Here is a 21,221-nt window from a genome sequence, read left to right on the forward strand (position 1 = left end):
AATATAGTTTTCACACATTCTCAATATTTTCTTTTGTATCATGATTAGTTTGTTGTAGTTTGAAGCTGTCGTAGTTCCCCATACTAGAATGCCGTAACTGAGTTTTGAATAAAAAAGTGAATAGTATAATGCTTGCTTCAACCAGGTGGGTAGTATATTTTGTATTTTATACATGCAACCAGTAACTCGAGATAGCTCACTTTTTAATTTGTTAACGTGAGTATTCCATGTAAGGTCCTCTGTAAACCATACGCCCAAGAACTTTTGCTCTGTGACTTCTTCCAGTAGCGTGTCCTCAAATTTCAGATGAACACAGTAGGGGTCTCTTTTATTTGCTGGCTTAAAAATTATGTATTTGGTTTTGCATGTGTTTAAACTCAGCCGGTTGCTTTTAAGCCATCTGGAAAGATGCAGGAGGTAACTGTTAGCTGATGATTCTATGCACTCTTTTGTGGTGCCAGTGAAGAATATATTTGTGTCGTCAGCATACATTATTATTTCAGGGGAGTTTGGTATTGACGTTATATCATTTATGTATACAAGAAATAAGAGGGGTCCTAAGATTGATCCTTGAGGGACGCCATATTCGACTTTCAATTTTTGTGACACCAGACTGTCGACGCATACATACTGATACCGATTTGAGAGATATGATGTAATTAAATTCTTCGCTACACCTCGGACACCGTATACAGCAAGCTTCTTAAGAAGGATGTCGTGTTGCACAGTATCGAATGCCTTTTTCAAGTCCAAGAAGATTCCCAGAGTAAGCAGTTTGTTTTCGATGTTTTCAATTATTTTGTCCTTTATGTTTATCAAAGCTTGTTCTGCAGACTTACCCTTTTGAAAGCCATACTGCGACTTGGTAATTACATCGTGTTTATGAAAAAAAGACGAGAGCCTATCATTGATAACACGCTCAAATATCTTGGAAAATACCGGCAGAACAGATATCGGCCTGTAGTTGGTAAGCTTTTTCTCATCTCCACCTTTATAAACAGGGGTGACCTTAGCTATTTTTAATTCATCTGGGAACACACCACGTGTAAGCATCTCGTTTATTATATGAGTTAATACAGGACTAATAAGATGAGCGACATGCTTGACAGGTAAGGTCTTTATTTCGTCTTCCCCGCCTGCAGCTTTGTTTTCAAGCGCCATGATAATTCTTTCAATTTCAGCAGGGGTCGCTGGTGCAAGCATAATGGAATCAACCTGCCCTCCAGTCATAAAACTATCCACTTCTGAGTTTTGTCCACTATATACCCCTGTGCTAATAAAGTGTCGATTCATTTCATTCACAAGCTCTTTCCCAACTACGCTGGCATTATCGATTACAATTTCATTCACGGTATGTGTTTTTCGCCCTCGGCCAGTTAAATCGTTCACAGTATTCCACAGTCTGCGTTGATCGTTCTGAATGTCGTGAAATTTTCTTTCGTAATAATCATCTCTTGCCTTTTTCAGATCGAAGTTTAATTTGTTTCTGAATCTTTTAAACTCTGTCAATATGTCGCAATTTCGAGAGCTAATGAAACTGTGGTACAATTTATTCTTTTTACGTATTCTTTTGTATAAGTCCGCAGTTATCCATGGTTTTCTAACTTTTTTATTTCTTTTTTTCTGCTTTCGCAGAGGGAAGGCTGTATTGTAGCACTGTTTGAATTTGTGTAAAAAGATCTTGTACGCAGTTGCGGGGTTATGCTCATCGTAGACTGCCTGCCAGCTTTCTTGGTTGATAAGGCAGCTGAACATGTTTAACGCAGTTTCGTTTATCGTGCGGAGCAAGAGGTTTCCTTCATCATTATGTTGTTCCTTGTAGGATGCGTTTACTAGACAGAACACAGGCAGGTGATCGCTGATGTCATTCAAGATTACACCAGCGGAAAGACCTTCGCGATCTATGTTTGTGACACAGATGTCAAGGGATGTGGCCGTGTGAACGGTCACCCTAGTGGGCAGTGTTATCACATTGTTGCACGCGTACTGGTGAACAACGTCTTGAAATGTGTTGGCGTGTAAGTTATCGGATATTGTGTCAATATTTATATCTCCAAGGATCATAAACGGCGCGTTCTCCGAGCTAAAAGAACAAAGTGAAGCTTCAAGAAACTGCATGAATTCAGATACGCAGCCAGAAGGTGGCCTGTACACGGCGCAGACAGTGGTGTTAAGCACTTTCACCGATAAGCTCTCGACATTTTCATCCATTCTGCACAAGCTACCTAATACCTTGTACGGTAACTTATCTTTCAGGTAAATGGCTATCCCGCCACCTCTTTTGTTTTTTCTACTTATGCTTTCCCATTTGTAATCCTGGAGGTAAGGGGGTTCGTTTTCTTCTGTCAGCCAAGTTTCTGTAAGTACTATAACGGTAAATTTTAAGCTAAGTGAATGCAGAAACATTTCAAGATCTTGAACCTTATTTTTAAGGCTTCTCATGTTTAGATGAATTGCTGAAAACTTTCCTACACCGTTTTTGTATTTTTCATTGAAATGATCACATTCATAATAGTGGCATTCCTGTGGTATGTCTTCCATGATAGCTGTTTTGCACTGTACAGCTTGTACAGCTTTTCTAGACAATTATCTGCTCAATGTCAGCCACGCTGCCAATTCTGTGACTTGTGGTTCGCTCGTCCTTGCGGGCAAAAATTTTCCCGCCAGCCACCCACACGAACTTCCATCCAGCTACTTTTTTCTGAGCGATCGCAGCACCCAGAATTATCTTGTTTGAGCGGGTCAGGTGCTCATTCACATAGATGGGTGTGCCGTCTCCGCCATAATCAAGATCTTTTGTGGTCATCCTCTGCGTTCTCGCTTTTTGCAGAATTTTGTCCCGTTTTGTGCGTTGTACAAAGCGGACAACAATGTTCTTTTTGGAAGAGTTTGATGTGGGCACACGATGGCAGATGTCAATGTCCGAATCAGCAATCGGCTCATTCAGAGTACTCCCGATCCTCCTCACAACATCGACGACGTCACCTTCCTCGGGCACTCCCTTTATTTCCAAGTTATTCATCCTCTGATACTGCTCTAGCTGATCTATCCTTTCACTCAATCTGCAGTTTTCAGCTTCCAGCTCCGCGTTTTTCTGTGAAAGACTTTGGACTTCCTTTCTAAGTTCTTTCATTTCACTTATGATCTCATTGACACCATCACAGGTATCGTTGCAGTTTTTGACACTTTCTTTCAATGACCTGAGATCTGTCCTTAGTTCACGCCTCAGGTCCTCAAGTGCCTTGGCAAGATCTTTCACGTCCTTACTCATTTGCGTTTCAAGTATGGCAAGTGCCTTACAGAACTACCCAACAAAATCAAAGGCAGTGTCAAATACAATGTTTGCTGTGTTCGGCAGCAGTGCACAGTCAAGATTTCAGGCTTTATACAATAGAAAAGAATATTGCTCACCTGCCGAACATACAGAAATTAGGTGTTGCTCTGTGGTGCACCGCTGCCGAACTGAAGACTCAGCTGAGGCGTCGCTCCTAATACAGGCAAATTCGTCCACCGGGGGCGTCCTTGTGAATCCGCTGTTTCACCACGAAGCTTGTAATGCTTGCAGTTATCCGCTGACGGCCGCTGATAGCACCGGACCAACGACGAAGCGATGCCCTGCCGAAGATACAGAAATTAGGTGTTGCTCTGTGGTGCACCGCTGCCGAACTGAAGACTCAGCTGAGGCGTCGCTCCTAATACAGGCAAATTCGTCCACCGGGGCCGTCCTTGTGAATCCGCTGTTTCACCACGAAGCTTGTAATGCTTGCAGTTATCCGCTGACGGCCGCTGATAGCACCGGACCAACGACGAAGCGATGCCCTGCCGAAGATACAGAAATTAGGTGTTGCTCTGTGGTGCACCGCTGCCGAACTCACTATGCTCCATTAAATAACACTACACTAATCCTCAGACCTTAGTACACCCCATAGCCTAGCCGCAGCACCCGAAAGCGATCCCACGGAGCCGCGCGCACGAAGACTATATACGCGAGTGACGGTACAGCTACGGGCGATCACAAGCCGCACGGCCAACCAAAGGATTAAATCGCCTGCAACACAACACGAGGGAGGATGGGGAATACGCGGAGCACAGCATGACGACGAAGGTCGCATGTCGACGGCTCATCGCGCGTCTTTATCCGGCGATGGCCGGCGACTACGGGAAACCAGCCAGTTCGGGCTCTCCCGAATCCGGAGGTTCGGGCCTGGGCTCAAGCACACATACTAGGTGCGCAAGTTAAAAAATCCGCGCTCTTGACCCCCCGCAAAGGCTGGGGCACCCGGGAGCTGCACTCTACGCACCTTTCTGCTGCCCGAGTCGGTGGCGACCTCCTCGTTTATTTCCCGCTCGAGGCTGCTCGACGAAACAACGCCCGCCAACTGTCACTCGGAGTGACCCAATGGGGACGCGAGTTCGAAGCGCGAAGAACGGAAGAGAAGGTGATCTACAGCGGTTCCCAGAAGAGCTTCCCTTGCAAGGGAGGACAAGCAGCGCGGCCACCAGTTGCATGCATTCCGCTCGAGGACTCCCCCACAGGGGGTCTTTTTAACGAACGAAACGGCAGCAGCCGGTGCGCACTCACATTGCTCCAGAAGCTCAATCCCTACATCGCGCTCTTCTTAAATGCCCCCGTCCCTCTGAAAACAGAATGATGGTGATTGCCCAGAGCGCAAAACTGCTTGCGCTAGCATCAATGATCTGCTTCACCTTTGAAACCAACTACAAAAATATAACACCACAAAAACATACACCTATATTCAGACAAATTGGACGGCATTGAGTAGTTTCTCCGTAAACGGAAATGGAATAATGATGCTTTATTTACTGTCGTACACAGCTTACTTTCTTCAGAATAAGGCAGGCGTTCATTTCTCACAGCAGGCCAGGAGTGGCGAACGCGTATCTGGCGGCCATCGCTATCTCCAGACACTGTCGGTGTAGCGCTACTTAGAGTGGATTACTGGTTACATGCCCCAGAGCGCAGAAATAGCGAAGTTTTAATTTTTCAGCGTCAGGACCGTTAGAGTACGGAAGCTTGGCTATAAGACAGGTAATTTCAGAAAAAAAAACAGGTCAGTGCATAAACCACTCAGCTGTGATTTCTTTCCCATTTTATTAGGCTAAGTGGCGTAAAAATACAGCCCTTTTTTGGTAGCACATGATAAAACACTTCATGAGGAGAGAACATACAAAAAACACCATTGTCCTATCTTTTTTCTCTGTGTTTCGTTTTGTTAATGTGCCGCGTTTCACTATGCTAATCTTATGTCGTTGGAAAATATGCTATGGTTTCGGCGCACTGATCTTTTCGTGCGTCAAGGTTACACTTAAGCACAACTAACAGAGTCATTCTTCAGCAATATGGAGAGTTTATTGATGCAAGTGAATTTTTCGTAATTGGCCGAAAGAACAAGCTTCGGCAAGCTCTAGTGTGACGTCAATAGTTGGCGCGTGAATCAGCTGTTTTAATTTATACTGCAAAGGACGAAATGACTCAGTCTGCTGAGTAAAAAAACCCTTCGATCAATCCTCTAGCCAATAAAATCGGGAATAAAAAGAGCAACCTTTCTTAGCTCCAAACTATGGAATTGGAAACTATGAAATGTCTCAGATATCAATAGTCTTAAATAAAACATGCGGTAAATGCCATCATTTCACCTGAGAGAATGAAAGGCGCCGTCAATTTTCTTCTTTCTAATATGAAATAAAAAGTACTACCATGCTTTTTGTGTAGGAGTATGTCCGCGCGAACTAGCTGAGGTAAATCTGCAATATCCTTTCGGATTATGCACGCCTTTACACACACCTATAAAGAAGACTGCTTGAGGTGGTGCAGTGGTCGGAGCGGAAGCCAATAATATTGGTGGAGTTGTCGTTCTTCAGCAGCATGGAAATGGGTGAACTGGCAGTGTACTTTGGCCAGGAAGACACCCCCGTGTGGACAGGCAGGCTGGAAATTGGGATTAAACAAACGCACTGTTGTAACGGCCACATTCACTCAGCCTCTTATTATCAGTCATTCGTCCTACCATCCGAGGTCACTTACACACATGCGTTCCTCTGCACAAAACAGAACACTGTGAGCAGCGTGGCTAAAAAGGCAGCGCAGATGTACCCTCGTAATCTGTTTCAAAAAAGGTGACAGCGAGCAAATATTACTTCAAAACTCCCCACTTAAATAACCGTATTCGTGCTCCACATGAAAAAATTGAATGAAATATGAAGAACAACATTCAAAGCATTAAAGGTTATGAGCGGCAGGGTAGATTATATCCGCGTATGAAACCCCGCTCCCCATATATTCTTAAGCTTGCGTACATGGACCGCGTTTCAGAAGGTTGCTTAGATGAGCTTGAACCTCCACATAACCTGTATCTTGAACAGCCATTGTAGTTTAACGGGTTTTTTTCAGAAAGCATGAAAATCTGTCCCAGACATGGCGTTCTGCTCATTGTAGCTCTACTCAGGGAAGTGCATTCAGAACCAGTAAAGGATTGAAGACCTTTAAAGCATATCATATTTCCATAATGTCAACATGCAATTGCGCAATTCTCGCTCTGTACGTTTGTTTTCGCCATGTCAAATCATGTTTATGGGTGTTGATTTACAGAAGATTTTGTATTCAGTAACTTTACAGCGCCTCCATACGGCTAAGAACTCATCTGATACCTCTTAAAAGATACAGTTCTGCAATTGTCAGTTGTTTCGGATAGAACGAGCACTACAATTTGGAGACGTGTAATGCCGAGTAGTTTATTTCTAAAACAAGCGTAGCGTATACACGCTCCTCATGTTGACAGGTTTACTTTTAAAATCGAGTTCAGGGTCACAGCATAGGTCAATAAAATTAGAAGCGATGGAGATTGCAAAATAAGAACAACTAGGCACATTCAGTGTCTATAATGTCGAGAAACGAAACAGAATTTCAAGCATGATGCCTGCTTTGTCAGGAGGATGAAGTTGGGGAAGGTTTAAGAAAATATATATTATGTCTCGACGCATGCAACTAGCCGACAGCAAGGAATCTACAGACGCCTGAAAATAAATCTGCTTTACATTTGAACATACATACATAACCGTCTCGTAGAATAACTTCTGGTTATCTTCGGTAGATTATCTTCAGCAAAGAAGTTGCCGTAGAAGAGCAAACTTGAACAAAGGAAAGCAGCTCACTTCTGAACAATAAAACAGAATCTGTCTCACCCTGCAAAAGTGCCCGTCATTGTGAGGTGTTTCTCGGAAGCCGCAACGTCCTCGTCGCTATAGTGCACCCGGTCTCGGTCCAGTAGGGGCAACCCGAAGATGAAATAGAGGTCCAGGCCGTGACCAACTCCAGCCCAGGTCACTGGTGACCTCTTGGTTGGATAGTGATCGAACACGTACGTGTACACCGTGGCACCACGTGACGCGTGGGCAGCGGCCGCCGAATGCATGGGGCACACGAAGAGCCGGTCACCCAAGTAATCCACGTATTTGCGCCTGATCGCAGCCTTGCTTGTGGTCTCGACCTCATCGGCCTTCAGCAGCGAGGGAGGCTCACTTTTCGTCCAAAATGAGACTGTCTGGAGAATGCAATGAACATGGATTAACCTAATGTTTTTACTGCTGGCAGCCTTTTTAACAATGTGATCAATGTTTCACACAAGTTAAGAGCTCAACAAATCACAGTAGTTACGCGAAGAGCACTTGCCAATAAATTTCTTTTAAATCAGTTGCTTTCCTCTGGATAGCAACTTCAATCAGTCATTTTTTATTTACCTCTCTGCTAAAATGTTGTCATTTTGAGATAGCATGGCATATTAGTGTCATATAGTTTAACTTTCTTGTCCTTATCTTACATTTAAAACTTTGTCCTTGAACATTTCCCGTTCTACTCTACCATAGCAGCGAAGCCGCAGAAAACGCAGTGATAAGGTCATTAATTAGGTCCTCTTGTTGTGACGTATGCAATGACAGGCAACATTTCTGAATATTGATGGATTGTTTAACCAGCTCTAATTACTTTCATCACGATCACAAAAAAATTATGAGGAACTTTAGCGGCTAAAGTGGTGAAAGGCGATAGCATTCCGCTACGCGATTGTTCACTGCACATTTTGTTGGTGCATTAAATAACTGCAAATTAATGACGCTTAAGCTTCGCCTTTAGGAGTGGAACGCGACAGCGTGCTGTAGAGCTGCCACGGAGTCCATGGAACGCCACCACCCGTTCGGCGCGATGCGTTGCCCTTTGAACGCAACTTGAGGAAAGGAAATGGGGCTGTAATTCTCTGTTATCTCGGTGGACACCTGGAAGGGAGGAAGTGTGCGTGAATGAAGAAAGAGGGGCCGTAATGAAAAAAATGAAAATTGTATTTGAAGAAAGGAAGTTCGCAGTAACTGTCTCACATATTTCGGTGGACACCCGTCAAAATTCGCGCGCGGTGACGTCACCACAATTTGGAACAATCTGAAACGCGGACAAATACGCCTTGCTCGTTGGTAAATTGGTTTTTGAGGAAAGGAAATGTATCTGTCTCTCATATTTGAGTGGACACCTAAACCTTGCCGTAACAGGGAAGGGAGGAAGATGGGAGTGAACGAAGACACCGTATTCACTAGACGCACCTTTGTTCATTCCAAACCATCGAGCTGCATGGCCATCAGCCCACTCTTGTTTTGTATTTACATCGAAACGCTGTGCATGAAAATAGAAAACAATAGTATTAACGGCTTTAGGTTACAAGCAGCTGAAGTTAAGCTGCTGGCCTATGCAGATGACGTTGCAGTATTTACGGTTCATCAGGGGAGCATAAGAGAAGCTATCGGGTGTGTACGCGCGTTCAGCGAAGTCACAGGTAGCGGGGTTAACTGGTCCAAGTGCCTTGGGCTCTGGCATGGACGGTGGCCATCCCACCCGGACCATTTCGCCAACGTACCGTGCGCGACGACCCCGGGCAAGTATTTGGGCGTTCCGCTCGATGCTTACCGCGATAGCGAGGAGTATTGGAAAGAGCAAACTAAAGACGCACGCGACCGAGCTGGGAAATGGAAAGGCTCCTCCAGCCTTTCAATTTTCGCCAGAGCTACAGTCTGCAATCTTTTTTTTATTAGCAAGCTCTGGTATGTGATGCAGGTTTTGCATTGCTCGCGTGTGAACGTTCAGAAGTTGCACAGGATTTTTGCAGTTTTCATATGGGCGTCCGAATGGGAACGTTGTAGCAGAACGAACCAGTTCCGGCGGGTAAAAGACGGGGGGCTAGGGCTAGGGCATCTCTTTTTAAGGCAGCTGGTGAACCGTTTTTTGTTTTTTCGCGACGTCACAGACCCGTTCTTGCGCACCGTGTGCCAAGTGAAGCTGCAGCGATTGCTGCCGGAGTTTGTGGTATCCACAGAAGAGCTCTCTGGTGGAACTTTTGGTTACTACAAAGAGATTGTAGCAAGCGTTCGGTTTCTTTCGGCACGTTTTTCCACCGATTATTTATGGAAAAGTAAAAGGAAAAAGTTGTACAATGATCTTTGTGATATTGTTTTCCCAGAGCCCATGTACAGGGCCTTGTACAGTGGAGGCCCGGGAGGGGATGTTTTAAAAAGGGTGAAGAAAATGCAGGTGCCACCAGGAGTAAAGACTTTCTTTTTTAAGTTACACACCGGGACGTTACCAGTTAAAAAGTTTCTAGAGGGAAAGGATTTATTTTTGCCGTGGGGATCGAACTGCTTAATTTGCAAACAGCCTGAAACAATTGACCATGTTTTTTTGCATTGTTGGGAAGGGGTTCATTTTCGGGACGTGTTACAAAGGGCCATAAAGAAAGCTACCACTTGACGCGCACGGAATTCGCTATTTAAGCACTGATAATGAGGATGGGGCACCTTTTGATCTCATAATGCTCTTGGGCCTCCACTGTATATGGCGCTCCAGAATGGCAGGCTACCATTGTGACAAAGACGCACGACCGGCCCGAATTTATTTTCGGGAAAGCATGGACTGGTTTCTTGCAATCCAAAAAGCAGCTGCGGAGCCTCCCGAGTGGCTCTCAAGACTAGAGCCGTTGTGTATGTTGCGGGAATTTTAAGCTGACGAAGCCAGTCTCGTGCTGGCTGCCCACGAGAGTGTCGTATGTATATAGCGTTGTGTGTATTTTTGTTGAGCAATGTCATGTGCCAAAGCCAGGCAATAAAGAAAAAGAAAAGATGGCATGGCGGAGTGGTAGCGTGCTCGACTCGCACTCCGGAGACCGGGGTTCGATTCCCAAGCTCGGCCAATTTCTTACTAGGTTTTATTTATTTATCTGGTCTGACTAGAAAGGTTAATTAGACTAATCGGTTAAGTAAGCAATTAACTAAACTCAAACTTATTTGGAACATCACTATACGATCCCTTTAATTGGTTGCAAGGTTAGTAGCCAAAGTACAATTGGCCCCATTTGATATTCGCGCACTGTGACGTCACGACCGTTTCGACCAATTGAAAAGCGTGACATTTCTGTCGACAGCTCCTGCTTACAACGATGAGGCATTAAAGGCTTCCGCCTTAAAATTATAGGACTCCCGTAAATTGGAGCAGACGTAAGCACGACATCGGTTTCATTACTAGTAGAGATACACCTTCTTTTCTTTGGTTTTGGCAAGGTAGTCGCCTTACATGGTGGCATTGTCACCGTTGTCAGCGGCTTCATAATCCTGCTGTCGTCGACAGAACGGATAGGCTTTCTGCTGTGCCATATAACTCGCTAAGCGATAGGTGATACCCTTTTCAAAAGACGCTTCCAGCGATGCTTCCAACTACTCTGTCATCACGCTCCATTGCACGGCTTAAGCTGCACTAGCGCGACACATTGGAATGCAGTACAATGCAGAAGCGCGACCCGACACATACTTGGAACTGTACTGAACCTCTTTTGAGTGAACCCGCCCCGTCAGTGCGCACAGCTTGAGAGGAGCGTCACTGCTGAGCACTCAATTTAGAGCTGGATAATGATCGTAATGCTAGATGGTGATACGAGAGCTACGCTCGCCGCCGCATGCATTGCGTAACGTCAGCAACTCTCACGGCGCAATCGCTTCGCGCGTCGAATCGATCAAGGATAGCACTGCCACCACTTCTTGCTTACGTCACAGATCTATTTTGGTCTGTTGCATAGATTAACGAAATAAAAAATTTACAGCTCTAGCGTAAATTGCGAAATTTTGCGACATCTAGCGGGAACCTTGTCAAACTGGCCTCCCACCTACGCGCAGACAGAGAAGCGTTTACAAGCGTTTAACGCCTTTACACAGACTCAAGCTTCATCCAATAAAAATTAATGTGGCACGAGTAATCGGCTGCTGGCGTGGCGTGGTTGCATCTCCCGAAGACGATGAAAGTCGCGCGAGGGATGTGTGCATGATCACGTGTCTTGGCCACTCCCCCGAAGTGGGTACGTGCCATTTTATTTGAGGCCAACCAACCAACGTATGCCACAGGCCGCGTAGTTTTGCCTGTGCTTTTCCATGACCTATGTTCCGCCTGTACGCACCTATCCCACTTAGGTAGACTCTGTCCAAGAGGCTGTCACGTGATGAGCAATAAGGGGAAGCTAGGCTGTAGCAGTGTACGTTGCAGTGGCGGCTCTCTGTTTATGACTACACAAATTACAAGTGTAACTGACCTTGTGAAGGGCGTTTATGAGTGTCTCTCTGTCGACGTTGTCAAGATGCTCAGAAAGAATCTCGGGCTTAGGTTGTAACCAGAAGAACAGGGTGGAACCCTCGTCCGACGTCACACCAGTGAGGAGCTCCACGCTGTTGTCGAAAGAACCCGACCGAATGGCCAAGGACGGCTCTTCGGGCAGGAAGGCGTTGTGGTATGTAGGCAGGAAGGGCATGTGTTTCCCGGGCACCGCTTGGAATGCCGCCATCACAAGTTCCTCAGCCGGCCTGGCACGGAGACCGGATTGAGGGCAATCACTTTTCATATGTATGCGGTTGTTCGACTGGATAGGAGTGGCTACAACAATGAAGCAGCTACAAGAACTTTGTTTATAATATGTAGTTGCTACGGGAATAGTTCGTGGCGCATTTACACGTTCTGCTGCGTCGTAGTTAGCGTTGGTAACGTACACCGTAGGAGGAGTGTGAGGAAGCTAAAGAGAAAGGGCGAGTGGTTCAGTACCCACAAAGCCACATACGCGGATCTGTGGCGCCCTCTGTCTGGAGCCACGCATGCGAGCACGTATACCGTTTGTGCGAAGCAGTGAGTCGCCCCAAACACATTCATTAAGCACAACCCCGACCAGAAAGATATATCGCTGACATTAAATACAACAGGGAATCCGTGCATAGCATAACAAATACCATAAAGCTGCGTTATGGGTATCACATAGCGAATATAGAAAAGAAAGAAGGTACAGAAGAATGGTTAGACATATTCATTGAAAGCCGCTAGTAGCCGTTGCTGAACGTAATTCCTAATGCACTCAACCCGTGCCTAATGCGCTCCATGCCTTATATCATGCCTGACCATGCCTAATGTCTAAGAAAATGCCTAATGCGCTCAACCCGGTAATTGGTCTTGTAATTGTTTCATTCTCATTATCCGGACCTTGTGCACAGTACCCGCCGGCGCCTCGCTACCAGTCGTAAACTGCTATATTTAAGACGAAAGCTCTTAATGCCTCATCGTTGTCGACAGAAGGTTGTCAGCAGAGGTGCCATGCTTTTCGGTTGGTCGAAATGGTTATGACGTCATAGTGCGCGGATTCGCCATAATGAGGTCTCCCACGGATGCCTAACGCCCCCTTTTGGAGCAGAAGACAACTAATAAAATAGTTGTCGTCCACTTCGACAGGGGGGCGTAAGGCGTCCGTGGGTGACCACATTACATACCTCATTACTGCGAACAGAGCCATGGATACAACCGAACTCATCGGAGAAAAGAGGGAGTTGTGCTAAAGAAGCAGTCAAAGTCTGCAGTCAAAGTGTGTAGTCGTAATGTGTACTCAAAGTGTGTCGTCAAATAAAGCTCTAGTACAGCACAAGCAGCCTCCCAGTAAATGCCAAAGATGGTTTATGGTTTATGGGGTTTAACGTCCCAAAGCGACTGAGGCTATGAGAGACGCCGTAGTGAAGGGCTCCGGAAATTTCGACCACCTGGGGTTCTTTAACGTGCACTGACATCGCACAGTACACGGGCCTCTAGAATTTCTCCTCCAAAGAAATTCTAGCCGCCGCGGCCGGGATCGAACCCGCGTCTTTCGGGTCAGCAGCCGAGCACCATAGCCACTGAGCCACCGCGGCGGCAGTAAATGCCAAAGTGTGCGCCAGGAAAGGCTTTCGCTTTGCAGCACTCTAGAGAGCCCTAGCGCCCCTTGAATTTTTTTTTCCTTCCGAGACTGTTTAACATTAGCTTTCAGCATAAGAATTTTTAGACCCACCGTTCTGCTTTGCCTGACTAATTTATTGGTCATCCTTTGCAGTTCATTCCATGAGGCATTTCAAAACTCGATACCGTGAGCTAGATGCCCATAACCAAGATTACCTCTTATCCCCGCCTGCGGCGAATCCAGGCCTGTGAATACCTCCTGTGGCCAGGTTATGAATACCATTGGAGGCATAGTGTGTGTCTGCTGGAGGCCCTCCCTGAAGGAATTTTTATGGTCATTTTATGAATCGCTGTAGTAGCTGCGCAGCTATTATAGATATCTTCTAGTATTTTTACATAAGGCACTTCTACACCCTCATCCTGTAATGACGACATGACTGCTGAGGTTCCGGCAAAACCGAATGCTTGCAAGTAACTTTCCTATATCCTGCACATTTTTCCACCAATTGCTTGACATTGATTGAGTATGGTGCAATATCAAATCGTCTTAACGTAATTCGGCTAACATCAACGACACGCCGCCTCCACTACAGCTGCCTCGTTTGGCGCTGTAGCTGAACGTGGCTGCGCAGCAATATAAGATCAGTTACAGATCCTGAGCCGCCGACAACTTATGGAGAAAAAATTCATGTGTTCAATCTCTGTAACAGACTTCCTCTTTCCTTTAGCGGAGTTTTGCCTCTTCACGCCAGTTTGTCAGGCTATCAAACGATCACTTACATTTATGTGCCTATAATTTGATCTTCCATTGTCTATATTCTCTCGTCTACAAGCATTTTGTGATTGGTTACTTATTCTTCACTAATATCCATTCCTGTTGACTTCGTAGCGTTAACACAACCATTTTCCTTTTCACACCTTGCCGTGCCGCCCTCACTGTCATCTTCAACTTTCCTTTTGGCTCTAGTCTTGCGCTTGTCAGACAAAGAAACTCCGCAACGCCTTCTGTTCAGTAGTTCTATGCCTTACGTGAAACTCTGCTCTTAGGCAGGTATATTCGTTTTTATACAATGTTAGAAATATACCGCCATCTTTAAGTCAGAAACTGAAGTGCAGAATGCTTCCATATGAGCTTTTAGTCTAATTCGCTCTTTGATATTTTTTATTTACCGCACCAGACAAATGACTGTTATCATACCTCGTAGGAACAACGGACGGAATGTCTGCCCGAGTCTCTCTCTTCTCGCTCTCATCACTTTAATTCATTTTATTCCTACCCACGTACTGTGAACGATGCAGGGGCAATGTCTGATTATCCTCACTGGCTGTTTTTTCTGCCTCTATCGGTATTCATTGCATCCGTAGTTGCTTTTTAAATCGGCGCGAAATACACGAACGCAGAGAGAGTGGACACTGGAGAGAATGGCTTTCAACGATGGTTATTCTTGGAATTTACATGCAATATATACATAACGTGAAGCGCGGGAGGTGGCTAACATATATATTGCGCAAGAAAAAAAATGCTAGTCGTTTTATGCGCGTTTTGAATATTACGGCCATCATTTTTTTGATAACGCAAGAGCAGGAGTGCTGACACAAAGGTCACCTAGAGCAAAGATGCGGTGTTTTTCAGTTATTTCCCTAGTGATTCGGTCCTAGATCCTTTTGAAGGTACGGCACTTCTCGAACATGATTTTCCATGCTTTCTTACATTCCTTTGTGCATTCAGAGCAATGTAGCGGACATTTTGCCACAAGATAGAGCAGGTTCGCAAATCAGCCCTTTAAAACAATATACAAACCTGTTTTGATGTTTTATCTTACTGCATCTCTTGGCCTCGTAAGCAGAAAAACAGCCGTACTTTGGAAAGGGCTGAAAACGCGATTAGCATTTTCTTTTGTCCATTGTGTCTGCTTGCCAGTTCTCGCGCATCAAGCCACATGTGCATATACATGTAAATTTCAAGAATAAAATAGTTGAAAGCCAGCGCTGTGTACTTCCCTCCTCTAGGCGTCCGTGTATTTAGCGTGGTTTTAAGACTGAAGCACCAACTGGCCAGCACGCCTAACGTTCTAAGCCTGGAATCAAGTTTATTTGTCCTGCAATACAACCCTGAAAAACGTTTTAGAAGCGCGGTTATCATCACATCGGCAGTGTTACGTCAAGTTAGCAAGAGTGGAATTTCGCTACCGAGCCCCAGCAAAAAACCAGGTTTTGACACAGTATATGAATACGCCAAATCATATCAGTCAGCAACAGCACAGCAACACTAACCGTGTTCGCAGGCAGCGAATGACCTCGTCGGGGTGGGACACAAGCGTCTTGTTGTCCGGGTGGCAGCCGACAATGGCGGCCAGGGCGTCACCCTTGGCCGCACTCTCGTGGGCGGACTCCGTAAAGTCAGGTGCGTTTATGACGCCACTCATGGCGATGACGCGCCGGAACAGTCCCCGGCTCATGGGTGAAAGTACGTGCGCGTGCGCACTCATAGCGCCAGCGCTCTCCCCGAACAATGTGATGCTTGAAGGGTCACCGCCGAAATGCCCAATGTTGTTTTTGATCCACCTGCGGAAACGGCCGCAAGGAATGCAAATTAATAGCTATGATGTTGCCCCCTAGTAAATTTACATCATTCTTATGAACTTCTTCTCTCAAAATTCCGGCATACAGTCGACCGAAAAAGTGAAAGCAATTGGTTTTGCAATTTTTAAGACTCTTTTTAGTGCAGCTCTACATAATTTTGTTGGCACTATCGCAAAAATAACGTGAATACCCATAGTGGTCCTGTGTGCCAGGTGCTTACTACGTACTGAATTCGGCCTATTCAATGGGGGCGCAAAATATAGGAAAAATTTCTTATCACGCATACATCCGTCGTAAGGACTAAACAATGGCTGCAGACGGTGCACCGGAATTCACGATATTTAACGCACCTTACAGTGTCCGAAGAGGCATTGGAGTAAGGAGAACAAGAGCAATAATGAGTACAAAAAGAAAAAATAAATATGTTCAGAATTGAATGCAACGAAGGACATTGAAGACAACTAGGTATCATAACAGGCAAATATTACCCAAGGAAGCTATATAGCTGCAGAAAAGACACTCAAGTAACGAATTAATGAATAAAAATGTTGCGTGATGGAGATATGAGCATAAAGGCAACAAAAATTAGACCTTAGCTGATTAAAACCATGAAAAAATACAATACAAGTATCATGATTGGTACTACGTTAATAAAGCCGAACTTTTGTGGGCGATATATGAGACATAATTGTTGCCGCGGTGGCTCAGTTGTTATGGTGCTTAGCTACCGACCCGAAAAAAGTGGGTTCGATCCCGTCTACACCAGTCACGTTTCGATGGAGGCAGAATGCTACAGGCTGGCCTATTTTGGATGTCGGGGCACATTACGGCGCGCAAGGTTGTCGAAATTATCCGGAGCCCTCCACTGCGGCGTCCCTCGTAGCCTGAGCCACTTCGCCACGTTGAACCCCATTAACCAAACGAAGCCAAACCATGACTGAATGAAGAAGTTCTATTCCTTTCATGTATTTTGCATTCTGATTTAAGTATAAATGAGTCTATTGGAGCCTGATAATGCAACCTCGGCGTTGCGATCTGTTTGAGCATATTTTCCTTGGCAACACCGACGTTACGCTTCGACGCGGGTGGGGAGTTACGATCATCATTATGAAGTGTCTTAACTGAATTCTCCGGACTTGGTTGGGTAAAAATACCTTTATTTGACCTACTTACAGGAGGGCTATTCTAAAGAAATTGCTCATAGTAATAATGAGATCCCTTGCAGCCCTTCCTTAAAAATTCCTGCAGTCAACTATCGAGGCGGTGACTACCTGCTGGATGGCTTCTGCCCCACGTTTATCAATATGAAATTAAGACAGGCAGGGAAGTCGTCCGCGAGATCTTCCGAAAAATTTGGCGGTGTCCTCTGACTGCGCCTCTTACCCGATTGTAACGAATTCTGCACAATGCGCAAAGCTCCACCTGCTTGCAGGTGGTGGTAACTGGATCGCATAAATTAAATACGCGTGGTCACGTGATGACGGATGTGTGCGCTCCCCACCTAAAGAATACAGAAGAAATGCAAGTTAGGAGCGAGGGGCGCTCACCTGATCGCTCACGGTTATACCGATGCTGCAAATCCTATAAATGTTTCTGTAAATTATCCGCTATTAAAAATGCTTTGAGAAAAAAAAAGGAACCCAGGGAACGAAAGATTGGTCGAATTTAATGGTGTTTAGCGTCCCAAAGCGACTCAGGCTATGAGGGACGCCGCAGTGAAGGGTTCTGGAAATTTCAACCCGCTGGCGTTCTTTGACGTGTGCTAACATCGCACAGTACTCGGGGCTCTAGAATTTCGCCTCCATCGAAATTCGACCGCCGCGGCCTTGATCGAGCGCGTTTCTTTCGGTTCAGCAGCCGAGCGCCATCACCACTGAGCCACATCGGCGGCTCCAAAGGACGGCATATTAGACGGTTCGAGTACATTTTTACCACCTGTTTTTTTTTTTACATGCATTGACATCACATAGCAGATGGGCCTCCAACCTTTCGCCTCCCTCGAAGTGACCAAGGCCGAGACCGCACCCGTGTATTTCGAGCCAGTAGCTGAGCCCCATATCAGTTAAGACGAACGCTGTATTTGCATATGCAAATGACATCTTTTTGTGCAGGAACTAGTTAACAAAATAATGAGAATCCGATGGCCTAGAAAGAAGTGACCTATAATGAGTAGTCTTCATTTATAACCCCGTGATGGTCTGTGCAATGATATACACAATGTTTGCATAAGTCATCATTCTTTTTGCTCACAAATACGCTTAGAGTCAGCAATGTTATTTCCGATGAGGAATAATTGTTTGTCACGAGTACTTTCTTTCTTTAACGCCGCTATATGCCTTTGCGATTTCTGCCATCCCGACTAAACTGTTTTCTTGTTCGCTGCGCAAACTTTGCGCATAAACCTATCCTGCACAAAGCGATTTCCTGGCAGACAAAAGCTTTTAATGGCTCCTTTTTCCCTCGAACCATACGCATCTAGAATGCCTTCTTTCCGGCGGCCATACTTCGCTTCTTGGAAACTTCACTCAAGAACTTGAAAATCTATTCTGAACTACTATGTAATCTGGATAGGTACTAGTGTGTGTTCTTTAATGCCGTTCTTAGCACAAATTTTACGGTCCTGTCATTGATTTCGCACTTTTTTGTTAATTATTGCTTCCCTTTGCTTGTTCAAACTTCCAGTTTGATTCAGTATTATTTTTTGCAGCGGTCCTGTCAAGGATTTCCCAGTTCCTTTCCCCTCATTTTAGATGAGATATTTGTATTTATTTGTAAATACAAATACCAAATTTGTATTTATTTCAGTTCCTTCACTCGGCTTGCGTATGTTACCAGCCCATGGGTTGTTATCAGGCTGTGGGTTTATTTTTTATTAACGTGGTACACCTGATAATATTTCGCCGCAAAAAGCTGTCCTGAAGCTTACACTAAGCTGTTGGTAAACGTAAAATTAATAAAAAAAAATGCGCCGGCATTCATATGATTCGGCAATTTCTGCTTTAACGATGTTTAACCCACGACCTCCGGAGGTCGTGGGTTCGGATCCCACCGGCGGCATGTGGTTGTTTTTTCTTCTGTTTTTCTAATCAATTAGCTTTAAGCGATGACATATTCTAAATTGATCAACACCACAAAATAAATAAATTAATAAAAAAAAATAATAAAAAGAATCCCCTGTGCCCCTTGGTTTCTGTGGCTGTTGGCTTCTGTCATATTTACAACGAGCCCCTCATTCCCCTTCCTTGTTTGCTTAATTACAATTAATGTCGTAAAACGTAATGTAGAGAGTCCTTACTTCAACGCTAAATTCTGGTCTAGAAACCCCATGTTCCCAGGCGATTCCGGGCTGTCCGTGTTGAGGAAGCCAAGAACTCCAAGACGGTAGTTCATGGATGCCACTACGATGCCCGTCTTGGCGGCGATCACGGCACCCGTATAGTTGTCTTGTGATGCCGAGCCATACGTGAAGCCACCTCCGTAGATCCAGACCAGCACGGGAGCGTTACTGCTGCCCTCTCGCGCCCACACGTTCAGGTGGAGGCAGTCCTCGCTGAGCTCGATGTCGCCGGCAAGGGATTTGTCGACCATGGGCTGCGGACAGCCGCTTCGGCGGCTAATGGCATCCAGCGTTCCTTCCCATGGCTTTCACAAGAGAGAGGAAGTTAGAAAAAAAAATTTATTTGCAGTTTTTACTTTTAAAAACTAAATTTTAAGTTCTTCCAGGATCTTCCTTATGTCATGTCATGGTAACATCCTGTTCGCGGCCATTTGCTTAGCAGGGTTAAACTGTGGCTCTTCCTTCTTGCTTGTTCGGTGCCTAATCAAACAGCACCTATACGTCGTCCATTTCTCTGTTTAGAGCAACCTTTCAGAAACTGACTCAGTCACCTTGCGATCCTTGAGCGTGAAGAAAAGGATGGTGTGCTATTACACAGGTATAATTTATACTATGAGGTGGAGTTATTTTTGGCTGTTTCTTGTCGTGCAGTGCTATATTCACAGCGCCCTGAGAACTGATCCTGCATGCCGCAACATGCCTTCAAAAAACGTATAATAAGCAAGCAAAGTAGCGCCAATGGTGTTCGTCCTCTATTAAGTCGTAACCAAATATTCCGCTTGCAACAGCTGGTAAATACGCCCAAATGTATTATACATTAAAGGTTTATACGTTATCCATCCCCTTGAAGACTGGCATTTAGTTTCATGAGGGGAGGTTCAGGGTAGCTTTCGCCCCGCGCCATGTTTTCTATTTGCTTTCCAGTTTTGCATCTTTTGCAATGTAACGGTTTCAGGTATGCGGCAAGCCCGAGCAAGCAGCGCATAGTGCTTTTTCTAACATTAAGTGAATGAGAATCAATGTGGAGAGTTTTAACCTAAACAGAAGATTTATAGTCTAAATAAGATTGATAATTCTCGGCACTTTTTCAATATTTAAGCACTCTGATACGGTGTAGCCGCACAGGAAATAACGAGAAATTCGTGCAGGTGAAGCCTGGTGAGTAATCTTAGCAATAAAAGTAGTCCATGGAGCGGGACCATATATTAGTCGAAATATATGTTTCTTGTATGCAGCATCTTTGCGTTTTATTACTATCAATTACACATTTTTCGCAATGCCTGTTATCGTTTAGAGTCATTTCGTGCCAATGCATATTCGTGTCCGACGCGTGTGCAAAACTTCGGCAGCTTTCTCTGCTTTATATGGAATTAGTAAAATATTAGAACCCTCAACACTGATTCTTAAGGTGCTCTTTGTGCACATGCATATCTAAGTAGCAGCCTTTAAAACCATTTAACTGGCAAGATACGAAAGAGCAGTGCAATAATTTTTTTCTTGGTTTGAATTTCATTTTATTAGCCTAAATATGCCGCAAAAAAAATGGGAAAGCTTTTGAGGAAGGATTTAGAAAAATACAGAACGTCAACAATTTTGTTGATCTGCCAAGATAGGGAACAGAAAGCAGGGAAACTGCCCCGCGTCAATAAGTCCTACTTGAGGTGGAACTGGAGAAAACAGTTGTTCCCGCTTTTCAGGCACAAAAAGACGTCACATTTGGTGCACTTGAATCCTGACACCCCTTTATGGCAGAGAGCACAGCGCCCCCTATCTTGACGGGTCGAATGCGACTTCGGGTGGTGCTCGCTAGCAGCCACCGGCCAGAGGCTTATGTTGTCATACCTGGAGTCATGTGTGGGCAGCGCATGTTTTCGCACCGTAGTTCCTGGCTGAAGTCTGCACAAAGGGGGTCTTCCAAGAAGACGAGGGCTCATCACCTGCTGAGCTGTCTTGAGTGCATTTCCGACTGCAACACGGAAAGCCTTCAGTGGCATCGCTTTCTCTGCTGACGCTGCGCAG

General features: G+C 45.1%; 1 protein-coding gene across 7 annotated transcripts in view; it reads right to left on the bottom strand.

Moving 5' to 3' along the window:
* Window positions 1-4,802: 4,802 nt before the first annotated feature.
* Window positions 4,803-21,221, bottom strand: part of LOC149328563 (cholinesterase 1-like) — a 38,880-nt gene continuing 22,461 nt past the window's right edge. For 6 of the 7 annotated variants that reach the window (XM_089562248.1, XM_089562251.1, XM_089562246.1 and 3 more), the window contains 5 exons: window positions 19,161-19,507; window positions 15,557-15,847; window positions 11,631-11,898; window positions 7,204-7,562; window positions 4,803-5,950 (listed from right to left, as the gene is read on the bottom strand). In XM_089562248.1, the coding sequence (XP_089418374.1) occupies window positions 5,797-5,950; window positions 7,204-7,562; window positions 11,631-11,898; window positions 15,557-15,847; window positions 19,161-19,507 (1,419 nt within the window). In that variant the 3' untranslated portion in view covers window positions 4,803-5,796. The remainder of the gene's footprint in view (window positions 5,951-7,203; window positions 7,563-11,630; window positions 11,899-15,556; window positions 15,848-19,160; window positions 19,508-21,221) is intronic. The other variant, XM_089562252.1, reaches the window with a different exon arrangement.

The sequence above is a fragment of the Amblyomma mixtum genome, chromosome 9, assembly GCF_055824585.1.
Source record: "Amblyomma mixtum isolate Tamu chromosome 9, ASM5582458v1, whole genome shotgun sequence".
NCBI lineage: Eukaryota > Metazoa > Arthropoda > Arachnida > Ixodida > Ixodidae > Amblyomma > Amblyomma mixtum.